Here is an 18,425-nt window from a genome sequence, read left to right as displayed (position 1 = left end):
TTTTTTTTTTTTTTTTTTTTTTTTTTTTAGTTTATTCTTGAGAGAGAGTAGGGGAGGGAGGGAGAGACAGAGAGAGAGCCTGAGCTTGAGTTTGTGAGTAAGGGAGGGGCACAGAGAGAGGGAGAGACAGAATCCCAAGCAAGCAAGCTCTGCTGCTAGTGCAGAACCCAACAGCGCCTCTCAAGTGGTACTTTTTGAAGCATTAAGGCAAAGAGACTAAGAGGCCAATGTCTCCATGTGTGAGAAGTGAGACATTTCTAGATAATCTATAGTTTGGGTAGGAGATACAGTTCAGATTTGTCAATATAATCTCAGCTGTTTTTCTGACATGTAATTTGTTTTAACGTTTGAAATGGAGACTCTGTTTTACTAATTACTATTTTTCATTTTAATGGAAAATTTGGAAATAAAAAGTTGAAAATATTTTTCAAAATCTCATCAACTAATCACAAATACAGCTTTCATTAAAATTTTGGTTTATATCCTTGAAGTCTTTTTTCTATGAGAGAAATGTTTCTATACAATGGTTTTGGTATCCTGATTCTTCCGCTTAACATTCTAAAATAAGTATGTTACCATATGATTTTTTTTTTAACATACTTACATGATATTCCATCCACTGGTTATAACATAATTTACTTAAGCATTCCCTGTAACGTTGGGTTTTGGACTTAGAGGTGAAAAGGGGAATGAACAATTTTTACAAAAGAAAATAATTCCTACTGGCATTACTTAAAAAACACAGCTGGGAAATTTTATTTTCCTGGGATATCATATATTCCCTGTAACATTAGGTTTTAGACTTACAGGTAAAAAGGGGAAAGAAATGTTTTTACCAAAGAAAATAATTTCTACTGGCATTCTTTAAAAACACAGCTGGGAAATTTTATTTCCTTATTGATGTTATACACATTTAGCTAATATGATAATGTGTTGTTCATATGAATCCAAAAACATGTTGAAAATATCAGCCTAGAATATGCAGCTCAGAGGGTTTTCTTCTGAGAACTACTGAAGATACTATAAGAATAAAAGAATTACTTTCTATGTAATTAGTTTGCCAGTTTTACTGCAGTTTTTCAATTATGATACTCAATTAGAAAGAATGGTTGCATTTCATGAGATAATTACCATTAGTGGAAATGAATAGCATGGCAATGATTCATTGGAATTTAATTTCATATCATGTTCTGGGTCTCATTAAGGCAAAAAGAAGCAACAATAACGATAATAAAAATCTAGACATTACTTCAAATAGAAATTTACTTTCTCAGAGATAATACCCCATGGGGTAAACAAGGATCCATTTACAGCATTTTATCTTCATTTTAGAGTATGAGAACTAAAAACTAATAACTATCTCTGATGATGATAAAATGTAATGCTTCATTTGTTTCAAGACTCAATCTTTTCAGTTGCTCAGTTCCTGGTGACTCATCTCATACCCTGCTGCCAAGATTAATAAAGCTAAAAAAACAATTCTAACTTCTGGGAGATACTGCCATTAAATAAGAGGTGGGGGTTGGCAATAAATGAATAACAAGTGGGCAAACAGGTAGTCTGGAAAATAATTAACCAAGTGAATTTACTTTAGACATTGTGAGAGAACAGTTTAGTAGGATATTATAAAAATGAACTGAAATAGCTTTTAAAACTTGTATCAAACAATGAGCTAGTTCTATGTGATCCACTAAAAATTAATAAACAGAATAGGTGGCCAACATTTAAAAATTCAAAACTTGAGTTTCTTCTAACCTAATTATATACAAAAATTATGATATAATGTGATGTAAAGCTAGAGTAAGTATGCCTTATTAGAAGAAATGTAATACTTCATTTATGAGCTTACTTGGCACCCCAAGTATATAAAACATGGATGAAATCACAAAAGCTTTTCAAATAACCAAAAAACCTCACAGAAGTTCACTCCTGTTACTGTTAGGAGAGGCATTCTTTCTTACCAAGAAATGTCTCTTTTCAATATTTCTACCATTTTGGTTATATGATTTTGTAGTCCAGAGTTAAGTTAGATGAGAAGAAACAGAACTACAGGCGATAGCCATGAGAGCAATAACTAAAACATCAATCTGACTATGGAGGTAAAAGACAAATAAGTACAAAATACTTCTTTATGGAATGTTGATTACCTGCAAGAAATCTTGAAAGACATTTAACAAACATCTGTTCCGCCTATTATGTGACTCTTACTGAGCTAGATTCTAGGAAAATAGTAGTTAATAAGTCAGACTAAAAAATTCCTGCTTTCACTGAGCTTATATTTTCTCATCCAAAAAGATAAATAGTAAAAACAAAAACAAAGCAAAATAATGTCACACTTGTTATTTCATTTGATCCTCACAACAATCCAGGAAGCAGACTGTTCTCATCTGAACTGTGATTTACAAAGTTGCCCAAGATCACAATGCTACCAAATGGCAGAGTTGGGACTGAGCTCAGATTTGTCTGATTCCAAAGGTATATCCTTAACAACGAGTTTTCTCATAGCACTCGATCAGAGTTTAAAATTATGCATTTATTTGAGTGATTATTTGGTTGATGGCATTTTTCTTCAACTGGAGTCTATACCATGAGGACAGAGACCACATGTATTTTTACTCAATGTGTATCCCTAATGCCCAATTCAATGACTAGCACAATGAGGTCACTCAGTAGGTATTCTGTTAACTATTAAATGAATTCTTTTACATAGTCCCTGAGAATGTGGTCATAGTCCTGAGCCTGAGTTATCAAAGAAAAACTAAATTAACTTCAGTATCATCCAAGAAAGGTAATATGCAATAAATTTTACTTAAACAATTCTTGGTTTATTTCAAAGTTTCTAGCACTTAAGTAGAGCCCTCATTCCTCCTACGGTCCTGAGTACCTCTTTCATAATAACTTCTAGATTATGCTTTTAAGATATGTTGAATAATTTGTCTGTACTCACTACATCTCTTGATATATAAGCTAGCATAAAATGATTACATTCAAAGCAAACCACAAAAGTCATGTGCCAAAAACACACATTTTAGGCTGTGTTGAAATCTTTGTTTTTATTGTTCATTTATTTCAAAAAAATAGAATTCCATAAAAATAAACATTTAATTGAAAAATATTAGTACTGGAAACTACTTTATGAATAGTTGTGTCCCAGTAAATTTAAAGATAAAGAAATGAGATATAAAGAGATTAGCTGACTTGCTCAAGGTCACAAAATATCTAAAACAAAAAGAATATATAAAAATGTATACTCTAGACTCTTATAACCACAGGTTACCCCCAAAACAACTAAATTATAAAAAGTACTATTAAGTGGTTAAAAATGAATACAAGTTAAAACTTTTTTATGTGGAGGGGAGAGATTAAATGTCCCAAGATGGTCTTTTGAGAAGGTATGTTTTATGTAAGTTGAGAATAAAACTCAACTCTGTGTTTACCCTGAATTTTCAAGTTCTTGGTTTAATTACAGGGTACCATACCCACCAGGCCAACCAAAGGTAGGACAGGAACTTCTATCTTCCCAAGAGACATGATGGAGAAACAGATGGTATATCTGATTTCCAGTATCTATATGATGAATGTTCAGTGACAGGTGGCCTTACATATGCCTTAAAATCCTTATAATAACTCAGGCCACTTTGAAGTACTTTTTTTAAAAAAGAAAGGATACTTCTAAATCAATGACTAGTATAATGCCAGGAAATAAAAGACATAACAGACTACTTATAAATTTAATATACAGTTTTAACATACATAATATGTCTTTACATAAAAATACCAATGGTTAACATTTGGCTGTTTCTCATGTGCCAGGCATTGATATAAGACTTCTGTATGTACTATCTTATTTACTTCTCATACAATCATGTACTATCTCCCAATATTTAATTTGTTTACTGCAAGACATACACTTAATTCTCAGTGATCTGTTTTGTGGTATACTACATTTTAATAGACTAACATGTACCTTTTAAGATAACATGACTGTAAAAATTGGGTAGGAGTGGAAACTGAATAATGGCTAACTGTTGGTTAAGATTTTATAAAATTTTTGGAGTAGAGAGGTTATAAATATTTAGGCACCATTATGACTTTTAAGAAGTATAAACATATATTATTTACCATAGTAAATTACCAAATTTCCTATCACTTTTAAGTGTACCTTTTGCCTATATCTGTATTTTGCAACTTCCTATTATTATCCTGCTATTATTAGGTCTGACATTTGTATTAATTTACACATTTGAGTATTTACCTCAAAATTCACAAGTGTCCATAAGAGTACTTTTCAGATCAGAAGGACAATTAAAGATACACTACAGCTACATGTCCTTTTTTTAAAAGCCATTCTTCATCTGCTTTCCACAAGTATGTATGAATGCTTTCATTTAAAAGAATGGACATCCTAGATAAAGACAGATTTGATAGCTAAAGGACAAGGATTATAAAAGCAATTAACTGGATCATTCTTGGAGTAAGTGCCTGACTTTGGCTCATGATTTCATGGTTCATGGGTCCAAGCCCAGCATCAGGCTCTGTGCTGACAAATCAGAGCCTGAAGCCTGCTTCAGATTCTGTGTCCCTCTCTCTCTCTGCTCCTTCCTCACTCATGCTCTCTCAAAAATAACAAACATTAAAAAATCTTTTAATTGGTTTTTTAAACCTATTATGGCTGTGTTTTCTATTTATCCTTTTTAAAGTATATCCTTTGCATCCCATTTTTCTGAACGTTTTGATTGTGAAATATGTTACCTATAGATAAATACATAAAATGTTTATCTTATGTTTAACTTATTAATATGAAGCAATGCCTCACCTAATCCTCCACTGTCCATAATGACCACTCAGGCCAAGAAATGGAACATTACTGGCACCTATGAAGCCTTCTCCCCCACCACGTGGACTTCCTCTTCATATTTAGCATAGAAAGATAAAAAGTTAAATCAGAATCAGTACTTCTACCAGTTCTCTCAATAATTCAAGGACTTGAGAACAACTTCAAACCATTTACCTTCCTCCTGACCTGCATGCTATTGTTGTCATCGCCTTTTTCTGGCCCCACAAGACGTTTTACTATTGTTTGTTTAAATATACCCATATAACCCTTTACCATTTCATTTGTTCTTCATTGCCTCTTACAGCTCCAGTTACTCCTCTAGGATCATCACTTTCCACTGCGTGATGCACACCCTTTATGGTTCTCACTATAATTAGAATTTATTAGTGACATACTCTTCAGTTTTGACTTGTCTGAGAACATTTGTGTTTTACACTCAGACTTTAAAGATGTTTTCTCTGGGTATAGAATTTCTAGGCAGTTATTTTTCTTTCAACTCACTGAAGATCCCATTCCACTGCACTGTGGTTCTTGTTACCCTTGAGAAGTCAGCTGTTAGTCAAACTGTGCTTCAGTCAAGGTGATGTCTTCCTCCATTCCCCCTTCCCCTCCACTTTTGCTTTTAAATGTTCCACTTGTCTTTGTTTTTCCCCCATTTTCTCTGTTTCTATGGACAGATTTCTTTTTATTTGTCCTGCTCAAGAATCTGTGTTTGGCTTTCTAATCTGGTATTATTCATCAGATCAGGTAATTTTTCAACCAAATATTGCTTCTGCTCCATTCTCCATCTCATCTTCAGGTCTCCAATTAGGTCTGACATTAGACTTGCTCAATATGTTTCACTTGTTTAAATGACTCTTCTTTATTTCCTATAGTTTTATTTCTTTTCCTACAATCTGGAATTTTTCTTCTAATCTATCTTCTGTTATATGTTCTCTCTTCGATTGTGTCAATGTTGCCAACCTTACTTATTATTTTAAATTTTTTAAAATACTTATTTATTTTTGAGAGAGAGAGAGGCAGACAGACAGACAGAGAGTAGGGGAGGGGCAGACAGAGGGAGGCACAGAATCCAAAGCAGGATCCAGGCTCTGAGTTGCCCGCACAGAGCCCAATGCAGCTTGAACCCACAAACCATGAGATGAAGACCTGAGCCAAAGTTGGACACTTACCTGTCTGAGCCACCCAGGTGCCCCAACACTTACTTAGCTTTTAATTTTAGTATTTTTCAGAAGTTTTATTTGGACCTCTTTCAAACTGCTAGGTAACTTTTATTGTTTCTTCCCTGCAGATATTTTCAAGCCTATCTTTTATTTCTAAAATCAGAAGTAGCACTATTTTCTAAAAATAATCAGGGTTGATAATTCTGGTATCTGAGAACTGTGTATCTGTTTTTGCTGTTATTTTCTTTCTTCCTCCTATTGATCTCATACACATTTGATTATATTTAACTATGTGCTGATCACTGCTTTGAAAAATTATTCCTAAGGACTTCCGGGGGCTAAGAAAGAGGAGTCTGCCAGAGAGAATCTACACTTGCCTCTGCCAACTACTCTGTAGTATGACCCATTCCAAAACCATTTTAAAGTAGGGATTTCTTGGTTGACTCATTAATGGAAATTTGAACTGAAAATCAATTTGCAAGTCCCTACGATGGTCAGGCTATCTTACAGATAGAGAAGTTTTGTTTTGTTTCTGTTTTGTTCAGGACTAAGGCAACTCTCCCCCATGGTGTCCTATGTGGGGAAGAGGAAAGTTTTCCTCCATTTACTTTGAGGCTGTAACCCATGGAGGAGGATTTCATTTCATCTCCCTCCCAGAGGCAAGGCTTTGATTTATCTTCTTCTCACAAGCTATTAAAACTTCACTTGATTTTTGACTTGGCTTTGATTTCTCTTTATTCTCTCACAAAGCTATCAAAACTCAATTTTGTCAGGATTTGTCCTCAGACAAAAGTAGATGCTGAGCTATGCTTACGTTTCTGGTTTCTTTCTTTTTCTTAGCTTTTGGTTCAGAAAGATCATTAACATTCACTAATTTCTAATTTTCAAAACAAATAATAAAATACTCAATCCCAACAAATTCTACTTCTGCATATATGTCCAAAAAATTAAAAACAAGGAGTCAAACAAAAAGAAAGGAAAAGAAAAAGGAAGGACTCAAACACATATTTGAATACTCATGTTCATAGCAGCATTTTTCACAATAACCAAAAGGTGGAAGCAACCCATATGTTCACCCAGGGATCAATGAAGCAAAAGAAAGTATTCTAAACATAAAATAGAATATTATTCAACCTTAAAAAGGAAATGCTGACACATGCTACAATCTGGATGAAACTTGGTGACCCTATGCTAAGTGAAATAACCCAGTCACAAAAGGACAAATACTGTAGGACTATGTGAGACACCTGCAGTAGTCAAATTCACAGAGAAACAAAGTAGAATGGTGGTTGCCAAGGAATGGAAAGAAGGAAGAATGAGGAGTTACTGTTTAATGGGTATGGAGATTCAGTTTAGAAAGATGAAAAAAAGTTCTGGAGATGGATGATGGTGACTATTGCACAACACTGTGAATGTACTTAACTGCCATTAAACATAAAAATGGTTACAATCGTAAGTTCTATTTTATGTATGTTTAATCAGGATTTTAAAAACTCTTATTCAAATGATTAATTTTCTTATCTTTGTATTTACTTAAATACATAAAATGACTAGTATTTATATGGTTAATAGGGACATTTTCAGAAAATGCTTTCTAGTTGAGTCAAATCTGAAAAACATTAAATTCCTTATTTTTGAAAACCTTTGATTTTTAAAGTTTTTTTTTTTTTACATTTACATGTGAAGAAAAAACAACAATGCTGAAAAATGGCAAAGATACAAGAACTAAATTTAGGCCTCATTTGACATTTATTTACTCCCAGGATCAAAAGGCTTATAAATAGATACATTTCACCTTCCTTCCATACAGATATCTTTAAACCAAAGCTTTTCCATGTATTACTGTAATATAAAAATGTGTCTCCAATTAATTTTCAAAATCTATCATAATATTCTCAAATATGAGTACTAAAATAATCTGTTAAATTTACAGATTTTCACTATTATGCATTTGCTTATTTTATAAAAAGTTAAATTACAGAATGCTTTTAAATTTTTAACTAGTTTTACAAATATCAATTATGTATCTTTTGCAATATAGTTAAAGGGTTAAAAAAAAAAAACACCACAACAACTTAGAAACCACAAAACATCATTCTCCAGTCTGTTCATGTTACAAAAAAAAAGAAAAAGAAGCAGAAAGGGAAATGGAGAGAAGAGAAAATATTTGACTGGTCAATGTCTATCCAAAGCTTTAACTAACTCCCAACAGCTCCCTTTCCCACTCTTAACTTGGCTAGTCACTTTTTAAACAACTGTGGTTACATCCATTTTAATCTCCGTCATGACACTCTCCAGGAACAGGTGTATTTCCACCTGTTATAAAGTCCCCTCCATAACTTTATGATATGTATTTCTACAGTTACCATTTCTAGCTCTTGTCCTTCATTTTAATAAGGTACTTACATTTCTTCCAATTAAAAACAAAAATACCTTTCTTGACCTTATACATCCATTTTATTTTAGCCTTTACAGTCAGCAATTTTGAAAGTGTAATCTTGACTCCATTGTACTTCATCTCCAATTCTCTTACTAGCCCGCTGTTATGTGTCTCCATCATGCCACTACACTACACTACCTCAGCAAGGTCTCAATTTATAACTGACAAAGTCAAGAGACATTTTTCACTATCTCCCTTTGGCATGTTGAAACAACAACCACAAATCCTCAAAATTTTCTACTTTTCTTTCAGAGTTATTACTCTCTTATCTGCAACATATTCCAATTTCTGTGTCCCTGGTTAAATAGACTTGTGTATTATGGTATATATTTATCATGAACAGGATTTTTACAAAAATTTTAATGAAAGCAGAAGTATCCCCCAAATCTCGTTTCACACACCAGTTTGCTGGTTATGTGGGAACAAAGCATTTAAAAATAGTTAATAAACTTAAATATAAATTATACATTTTAAACAAAAACTTTAATATTCTAAATTTGCTCACCTTCTCTTTAAATGAAAGGAGGCTATATTACATTTTCTAGCAAATGTTAGAAAATCTTTTCTTCATGAGAAATAGATTTTGACAACAAATGTGAGAATGCTTTTTGAAAGGAACTCATATTATAGAGAAAACATTTTGAAAAAAATGTTGATTATTGCCGAAAATAAATGATTTAGTAAAATTAATAAAATTCATTAAAACACTTACATATCAGCATACTTCAAAAAGTTGGAGAACAAACTTTAATCTGGTCTTAAATCTATCAAACAAAGAATTTAAGTAGGTTTTGAACCTGTTATAAACTTTTTTTCCCCTTTCATAGTTTCCCCCCCAACCCTGTCCTAAACTTTCAAAAATAAACTTTCCAATTAATTTATAGGAATAAATACCTGAGATCAGGAAGATGGCAATTACTAGCAGATTTCTACAAGAACCTCTGAACTATTAGTAGACAGTATTGAAAAAGTACCATGATTTAGTAAATAAAGCCAATGTTACACCTCTTTCATTTGGAACCACGTATCTTTAATGAGCTAGCTATCTTTTCAACTATAACAGCTATTAAAATAAAATATTCAAACAACTTCACCCAATTCCTTTATTACTACATATTTTAAATAACTATGTTTCACCTATGAGACTACAAGTTAGCTAAAAGTAGAGACCTCATCTTCTTTATCTTTGTAACCTAGAACTTTGACTATGTGACATACAGCAAATAGTTATGAAATATGCTATGTGAACGAATAACCAAAAATATGGGCAAGTACATCAAAATAAAAATATGCACACACATGCACATTTATGTAATAATGTAATAACTAGTTAGGTAAACAAATGTTACCTAAAATGGTTGTGGCCACAAATCAATGTTTGCACATCAATTTAATGATGTTTAATGGCTCAACTTGTAATTATGACTTTGTGTTTTTATAATTATAACTTCCTTAATTAGCATATGTTCTCATAAATGAAGATATCAGAGTTGTCCTACACAATATGTGAGAATATTTGCTTTCAAAGTGAATCATCAATGATAATAAAGAATATATAAAATCAACAAAAAATAAAGCAAAACCAATAGAAGAACTTTTTTCTGTAACACAATGAATAAAAGACCCCACGCAAATGAAGTAAAGTATCAAAAATTAGATTTTCAAAATAACAAATGAGAAATAAACCCGAATAACATTATATTTAAGACTCAGTTAATATCCACTAATCTCATTAAGAATGTGATGGCTACTTTGCATTATTTTTACTGTGGTACAAATTTTCCTTTCATGCTATATTAAAACAAATTTCAACAATATCTCATGTAATTATTAATACAAATATTTCCCGATACTAAATTATACTCAGTCCTCTATGGTAGTTAAAGGGACCCACATTACAATTTTATTTGAAAAAAATTAGATGTACACACAAAATAATATTCTACTAGCATCTTTAATTCTAATTGAATCTTTAAAAGATAAAAATAAGGGAAATAAAAGAGAACAAAAGCTGTTCCCAAAAAAGAATTATGATTCCTCATGTATATGTAAGTGTGTATCTGCTGATATATCATAGTAAATTGTTAATAATTATAGGAATTTTTATATTAATTACATTCAGAAAAAATTTTTTCCTTATAAAATCTGAGATACAGAATAATTAAATGAAACTTAAACTGAATTTTGTGGATGAGATCTATCCATCTTCTGTGCCCAAAATGTATCTAGGGTCTTTTTTCTAATGCATTGGAAGGGCCAAATGGAACCACAGAATTGAAAATGTACAAAATGGAAGGTGTGTTAAATAAAGAGTATTTCTTTAACAAATGGTATCACTGTTTTTCTTTTTCAGAAACATTAAATATCCTGGGAAACTTTCTCCCTCATTCTCAGGTTTACAATAATCTTACTTATATAAGTTTGATGTTATCTAAAAATGTATCCATGTTCTATTGATTGTACTCTAATACTGCTTAAATAAGAAGAAAAAAGCAGCTATACTACTTCAAAGATCAAAAAATAAAATAAAATCAGCAAAGCCAAATTTAGAAGTCAAGCTTTCTCGCTGATACATACCTCCTGGAAATGCCATTCGCTAGACATTTATGGCTACAGGATTTGGAGGATAGGGGTGATGAAGTTGGGGATAAGTTGAGAGGGGCAATCAGACTGTTGATGATCTCCGTCAACTGTGCACTCTGCAAGAAAACAAGTAACCGTTTACTACTGCTAAGCAAGACATGCGAGTTAAGTCTCATACCTTTAGACCCTACTAAATGCTTGAATTTTCATGAAACAAGTAAATGCTTATATTTCAGTAAATATTTTAATTTACAGATGATTTCTACCACTACTAATTTTTCCATTTATTATAAGTAAGTCTCCATTTTAAAGTACTCCTTTACTATACCTGTTTTTGTTACAGATCATTTATCTACTTATCCTATCCCCTTAAAACATTTGAATTTAGCTAATTGCATCTACATAATATTTCCTTTGAGGCAGCCAAATTAATAATAACAAAATCATAGCTATAATTTATTAAGTGCCTACTATATGCCAGGTACTATACAAAGGACTAAACATAGATCATTTCTAATCTTTACAATTAACCTGCCAAGTAACTAGTATTAGAACTGCTGACATTCCTATTATTACAATCAATTACAGCTGAGGAAATTGAATCTTTGAGCAAGGATTAGAAAGTTGGTAAGAAATGGAACTAGGATACAAATTCAGGCTTGAATCCAATTCCACACTGTTTCTCAATATTTTTCCTAATTAAAAAATATCAGGGTTTTTTTTAGGTACTCCGAACTTTCATTGACTCTTATACCACACTTAAATATACATAATATATTTTTAATATGTAATAAATATTAAATTATTCTAAAACCATAACCTAAAACAATTACAATAAACACAGGCCACATCACAGGCTATCATCATTTCTATAAAAGAATGACAGGGTCGCCTGGGTGGCTCAGTCGGTTAAGTGTCCAACTTCAGCTCAGGTCACGATCTCACAGTTCGTGGGTTCAAGCCCCGCATCGGGCTCTGTGGTAATGGCTCGGAGCCTGGAGGCTGCTTCAGATTCTGTGTCCCCCTCTCTCTGACCCTCCCCTGCTCACACCGTCTCTCTCTCTCTCTCAGCAATAAATAAAACATTTAAAAAAAAAAAAAAGAATGACAACTATTTTCATTACATATGTAATCTGTGCTTATTGTAGAAAAAAGGGAAGTAAAGAGGGGCTTAAAAAGGGAAAAGAAAGTCACCTGCATTCATATTTCACAGAGGAAAAACACTGCTAATATCTTGGTATATATCCATCCCTCTGGACTAAGTTTTCTGAGTATATGTGTGCATATACAACATGCAAACATACACACACACACATACACAGAGTTCTAATTTAATCGTGTCACATTAATTTTCTAAAACCTGGTTTTCTCACTTACTAATGTATTATTTTATTTTTTTAAATATGTAGACCCATGTCACCATTTTTATTAACTGACAGATATTCCATTATAAAATAGAGGGGCATATAAAATAATTATTTAAAATTTTTCATTTGTATGAAACTAATGACATGCTATTAGAAATAATGAGATTAAAGAATATGACAGAACTAAATCTAATATTTGAATTCTTCAAAAAATCTCTGAAAAAGACCCTGAAGTGTTTTTACCATTTATTTTCTTAAAAAGTAATACATACCTAATGACTTCATTTTAAAAATTAGCACTCGTTTTTCAATTAAAGCTCATTTTCAAAATCAATACAAATAGTCTTTATCCACTTGGTAAGCACTCGTGAGTTTAATCATATAAAGAAAATTATAAAGTATCCCATATTTTTCAGTCCAAAACACTGATACACTCTTCTCATTGTTCCACTGCCAAAAATATCATTAAAAATCTTCTAAGCTCCTGGAGGTAACCGGTTAGTTATGTGTGAATAATTGGCTCAGAAGAATAGCATAACAACCAACTCAATCCAGCCCAAGAAAACCACAAATATCTGAGTCCATGTTTGGGATAGGAAATTCATAATAAAAATGAGAAAAAAGTAAAATTAAGAGAGGCATAATTTAAACTCTGAAAATAAAAACTAACCAATTCAAAGTTAAAACACTTACTAGCTATTGAATAACAGGATTTTTAATGTAATTACACCAGTCTGAAATTTATTTTAAATTAACTAAAATTCTAAAATAAAGTTACCTTTTATGAATAAAACACATTATCTAATAATGCAAGTATACATTAATACTATAGAACAATGAGTTATGCATATCAGTGTACAACTTAATAGTGCTTTTGTATTTTAATTGCTAACTCTTTCACTGTTGTGAGATACATAAATTTTGTTTGAGGAAACAAACATTTCTCTAATAAAATTAATTCAAGTAAGTCATCAATACCTGATCTATATTCAAGGTCCACTATGGTCAACAAACAATTATATACCAACAGGTTATCTGAAGAAAAACGTGTGTAGTGTCAGGGTTGCCAGGCCTGCCACTTAATTCTCAACCCTCTTCAGCAGCATTTGAAAACCATATTTTTAATTGGCCTATGAAAACATGATTAGCATATCTTTGGAGAGCAAATGACCTGTTCATAGGCAATTTGCAAATCACCCCTACAAGAGATTGCTGCTATCACTTTCTGTATCCTTTGGCTCCTCTACTCTCCCTATACCTAAAGCCATTACCATTGTTGTCACAACTCCTGATCCCCTTCTCTTCCAAAGCCTCTGGCACTCCTGTCAACAATGGGACCAAAAGTAAACATGTGATGCCCGGGGTCAACTTCATGGGTGAGCAACCTGAGCAGTCACACAGGGCTGCACTCAGAAGGCTCCCATGCTTGCTTAATGCTTTGCTGTTACTGACTTAAAACTCTTCACAATTGCTTTTAATAAAGAGCTATGTAATTTCATTTCACACTGGATCCTGTAAATTAGCCCATTCTGATATTAACTCAGGTCTAACAAAACAAATTGGTGCTAAGGAGAAAGAAAAAATATAATAAAATCTCTTTTCAAAGGATAAATAATGACCTTAAGGATTAAAAAAAAAAAAAAATAGAAGACCTGACTGTCAAGCAAATACATTATTCTGGAGTGAGAAATAATTATGGCCAAACTGAAAGGGTAGTGATCCTATGGGATGAGGAGGAAAAAAGAGAGAAGTGGAAACATAACCAACACTATTGAAAACACCACCAATATGGTAAAGTTCATTCCAATTTAATATCAAATGACCAGAAAATAACTTTCTGAATTACAAAATATAAAAGTATTTTGATTATGCAATTATGCAATTAAGGAAAACTCCAGGCAACTGTAAATTTAATAAATATAGGGGGAGAGGCATTGTGCCATACCCTGATTTACAGGAAATAAAATAGGAGTAACCTAATACTAAATTATTTCACAGTATTATGTCAGAAAAACCTAGAAAAATTAGATGTGGGCCAGTATGAATCCATATACCCACTAGAACAAGGTAATCATGCAGCTGTGATCCCAACTGGGTATTCAGCAGATTCAGATTGGCTGCAAGTTAACAGACTCCTAGAAAGTCAGATTTATTCAAAAGCCACCAAAGTCTAAATAAAAATAAATGGTATGGTTTCAAAGATAGATACAGGGCAGAATAATAAGATTTCTAGAGTCAACCATAATAGAATATAATTATCAGAAAAGGCTTTAACTTTTTGTTTTTAATGGTTACTTATTTTTGAGACAGAGAGAGACTGAGCTTGAGGCAGGGAGAGGCAGAGACAGAGGGAGACACAGAATCTGAAGAAGGCTCTAGGTTCTGAGCTGTCAGCACAGAGCCCAACGTGGGGCTCAAACCCACGAACCGTGAGATCATGATCTGAAGTCGGAAGCTTAACCAACTGAGCCACCCAGGCGCCCCAAGAAAGGCTTTAGAATCAAAGTAATTTGTTAGGGACTAGTTTGCCATTTATTTACATGACCCTTTTTTTTTTTAATAAATAGTTTATTGTTAAGTTGGTTTCCATATAACACCCAGTGCTCATTCCCACAAGTGCCCTCCTCCATGCCCATCATACCCCTTCACCTCCCCCCACCCCATCTGCTCTCAATTTGTTCTCGGCATTCAAGAGTCTCTCATGGTTTGCCTCCCTCCCTCTCCCCCAGTATTTTTCCCCTTCTTCTCCCCCATGGTCCTCCATTAAGTTCCTCCTAATCCTCCTATATATGCAGACATATGATATCTGTCCTTCTCTGCCTGACTTATTTCGCTCAGCATAACACCCTGAAGTTCCATCCATGTTGCTACACATGGCCAGATTTCATTCTTTCTCACTGCCATGTAGTACATGACCTTTTTTTAATGGAAGAATTCATATTCTGGTAATTTTCATTAAAACACTCTATCAATAAATTGATCAAGCAACCATTCAGATCTATTAAGTGGTATCACTCCTCTTTTCCCTTGGAAAAAAAAGTCCAATGATGGGCAATTTTGTTAGAAAAATGATTTTCCAATCCTTGCATAAATGAGTTATCATCCTATGGCTATGTACTAATACTTTACATACAATATGTAAATAATCTTAATTCTATCAATATTGTAAGAGAGACTAGTCAGATATTAAATATTTTAATTGTATTTAATGTCAAATGGCAAACTTTAATAACCAATATCCCAAGCATACAGAGTTTATTTGAAGAGTTCATAACGTTGATTAAAAGTCATTTCATGCCACTGCCATCTTACTCTTACTTCACATTACCTGTTTTTCTATGTTGCGAAGAAGAAGTGTAGGGCTACTTGGTGACATTTCAAAATCTTGTTCTGGCAAAGGATCTTGACTCTCTTGGGGAATCTGGGGATTCCCTGTCATATTTAATGAAGCCGCTTGGTCAGCAAACTGTATTTGTTTTTTCAGAATGTCTTTTGGAAGCTGACATTCTTCCAGGATCACTATCCCCTAGACAAACAACAATTACAGAGATGAAATGAAAACAAATTGACTGCTAAATCAACTTTAATTTTACAAAGAACATGAAACCATGCTTCTCATTACTGCTTAGAAATCAGAAAGCACACTTCAAAGTACAGTCTAACTGTAAAAACTTGGCTGATTTAAAAAATGTGTGGCTAAATAACATGTATGTCTTAAGGGTTAGGTTTGTGATATTGTCATAAATTGTATATATGCAATTATTTTTCTTCTTATTGGTTTTAGTTATTAGCACTAAAAAGCATGGCACATTTAAAAATAAAGGCTTATATGTACAGTATTAATATCTCACACTGAAATTTGGAACACTTCCTGAGACAATCTTCGAGTATTTTAGTCACTAGCGTTTCCATTTGAGTTTTATATTTGAGTACTCCAAGTTTCATAAATTAAAATACCCAACTTACAAACATCCAGATAATATTCTGACCGTACCAACTTCTTTCCGAGCACTCTAAGGAGTTCCGACTTTGCTGCTGCCAGCCAGCAACAAAGGGCAGGACTGCACTATTGAGAAAAAGTAATCCAGGCCAAACTGTTGCTTACTAGGTAGATGAATGAATAATAATGACACAAGTTTTCAACTGTGATGTGGCATTTCTGAAATGTAAGTAACTAGAAAAAAGAGTAGGGATCTAGCTGCCTCAGTCCTCCCTGCCTACCATTCACACATGCACATAAACTTACTCACAAATGGCTTGCTAAATATTCTCCCATATTCCCCAGATTCTTCACTCCAACTGTTCTCACCCTTAGGGCCCTCAATGGCAATGAAGACAGAAGAGAAAGGGGGGAAAAGAATGCACAGATATGATCTTAACAGTTTCATAATCAGTTCTCACTGTAAAACTTTTTCCCTCCCTACCACTTCTACCATATCCCCCCCGCAAAGAATAATATATATTTTCACATAATGTATAAATGTGTGTGTGTGTATATATGTATATATAAAATGTATGTATATATGGTTGTATATATGTATACACATATATATATGTATAATGGTTGTGTGTGTGTATACACACACCACACACACACACACACACACACAGAGTTGTTTTGCAAAATGCCAAGAAGCTCTTAATAGGCTAGTTAGAAAAGCATTAAATGTCTATGTGGCTAAAATATTATATTCTTGTAATATAAAGTCAACTGAAACACTAATATAAGTGTATGATATTTCACGATGGAAATTTTAAAAATGTATAGGCTAGCTTATATAATGTATAAGTGCTATTTATAGGATGGAAACAGCCTATAAATTAAAATGTTACATATGGATAGTTATTATTTACACCATAATTTGGAGAATATATCACTTTAGCATAAACATATTCAGGTATCAAATATACATTTTATTATTTTGTAGTAATATATTATCACTGATGTGTAGTAAAATAACAAATAAGTTATTTCTTTTTAAACTATACTTCTAACAGTGCTAGTAGCTTTTATAAAGAGAAGGAGATCCAATTGTTAATCCTATCTCAATAACTATTTTCCTAGAATGCACAGATATGGCTATCAAGAAATCTGAACAAATACATTTTTTAAAAATTTTTGTTTCATTTGTTATTTTTCAAGTTAAAGTACACTAGATATAGTATCATCAATCTCAAAAGCTCTTGACTGAAAGTATCTGAAATGTCCATTCAAAATCTGTAAAAGTGTCTCACTAGATTTTTCAATAGTATCTGCTTGCAAAATAAATACAACTTTTCATCATATAAATTTATCTATAATTCCCATTGGTTTGATTATTTTATGAGTCAGGCTGCTGTGTACTATCCTGTTTTTATAACCCTTACTAATAATCTTGTACATATGGAAAAACTGATCCTGAATTTCAAAAGGTCAATTTTCAAACCTTTAGAATACTATCTTATTAGAAGTAGGGAACTTGCTACATTTAGTTTAATGAAAAGTAGTATTTTAAAAATTCAACCAGGTAGACCTCTGTAATCAAGTTCATAACCTATTTTTTTTTCCCTTAAACTGTTGCCCTGGACAAAGCTGTCACAATGGCTGAGAATAGAGTAAAAAGGGAAGAAGATTAAATCCCTTGAAGACATTACAGATATAGTTTCAGTTCTTAAAAATCAAGAAAAGAATACATGTGTGTTGGGTCACCATGATGTACACTTAAATACCTTAAAATTTTATTTGTCAATCATACCTGAATAAAGCTGAATTTTTAAAAAAAAAACCTCAGAAATGAACAGTCTAACCTAATAGAGAAAACAAGGTACATAATAAAAATATGAAAATGTTTTAGTAAGATGAATTGCAATAACTGAGACCCATAAAAACTTTAGCATCAGGTGAAAGCAAGTCAACTGCTCCAGACAAGACAACTATTCCCAATACAAACACTAAAGAGCTCTGTACCCAGCTCCTAGGTTTAGTGAAAAAAACCATTGCTTCAACAACATCATGAGTATTTACATAAAGTCACCAGGCTAAGTTTTTTTAAAAA

General features: G+C 32.7%; 1 protein-coding gene across 2 annotated transcripts in view; it reads right to left on the bottom strand.

The window, feature by feature from the left end:
• KANSL1L (KAT8 regulatory NSL complex subunit 1 like) overlaps positions 1–18,425 on the bottom strand; it is a 124,544-nt gene that overhangs the window by 77,120 nt on the left and 28,999 nt on the right. For both annotated transcript variants that reach the window (XM_077771000.1, XM_077771007.1), the window contains exons 3-4: positions 15,719–15,916; positions 11,018–11,139 (exon numbers count right to left, since the gene is read on the bottom strand). In XM_077771000.1, coding sequence (XP_077627126.1) covers positions 11,018–11,139; positions 15,719–15,916 — 320 coding nt within the window. The remainder of the gene's footprint in view (positions 1–11,017; positions 11,140–15,718; positions 15,917–18,425) is intronic.

The sequence above is a fragment of the Crocuta crocuta genome, unplaced genomic scaffold, assembly GCF_008692635.1.
Source record: "Crocuta crocuta isolate KB4526 unplaced genomic scaffold, BGI_CrCroc_1.0 scaffold160, whole genome shotgun sequence".
In the NCBI taxonomy this organism is placed as follows: Eukaryota; Metazoa; Chordata; class Mammalia; order Carnivora; family Hyaenidae; genus Crocuta; species Crocuta crocuta.
Note: the sequence above shows the minus strand (reverse complement) of the source record. Positions and strands in the feature narration are given on the sequence as shown.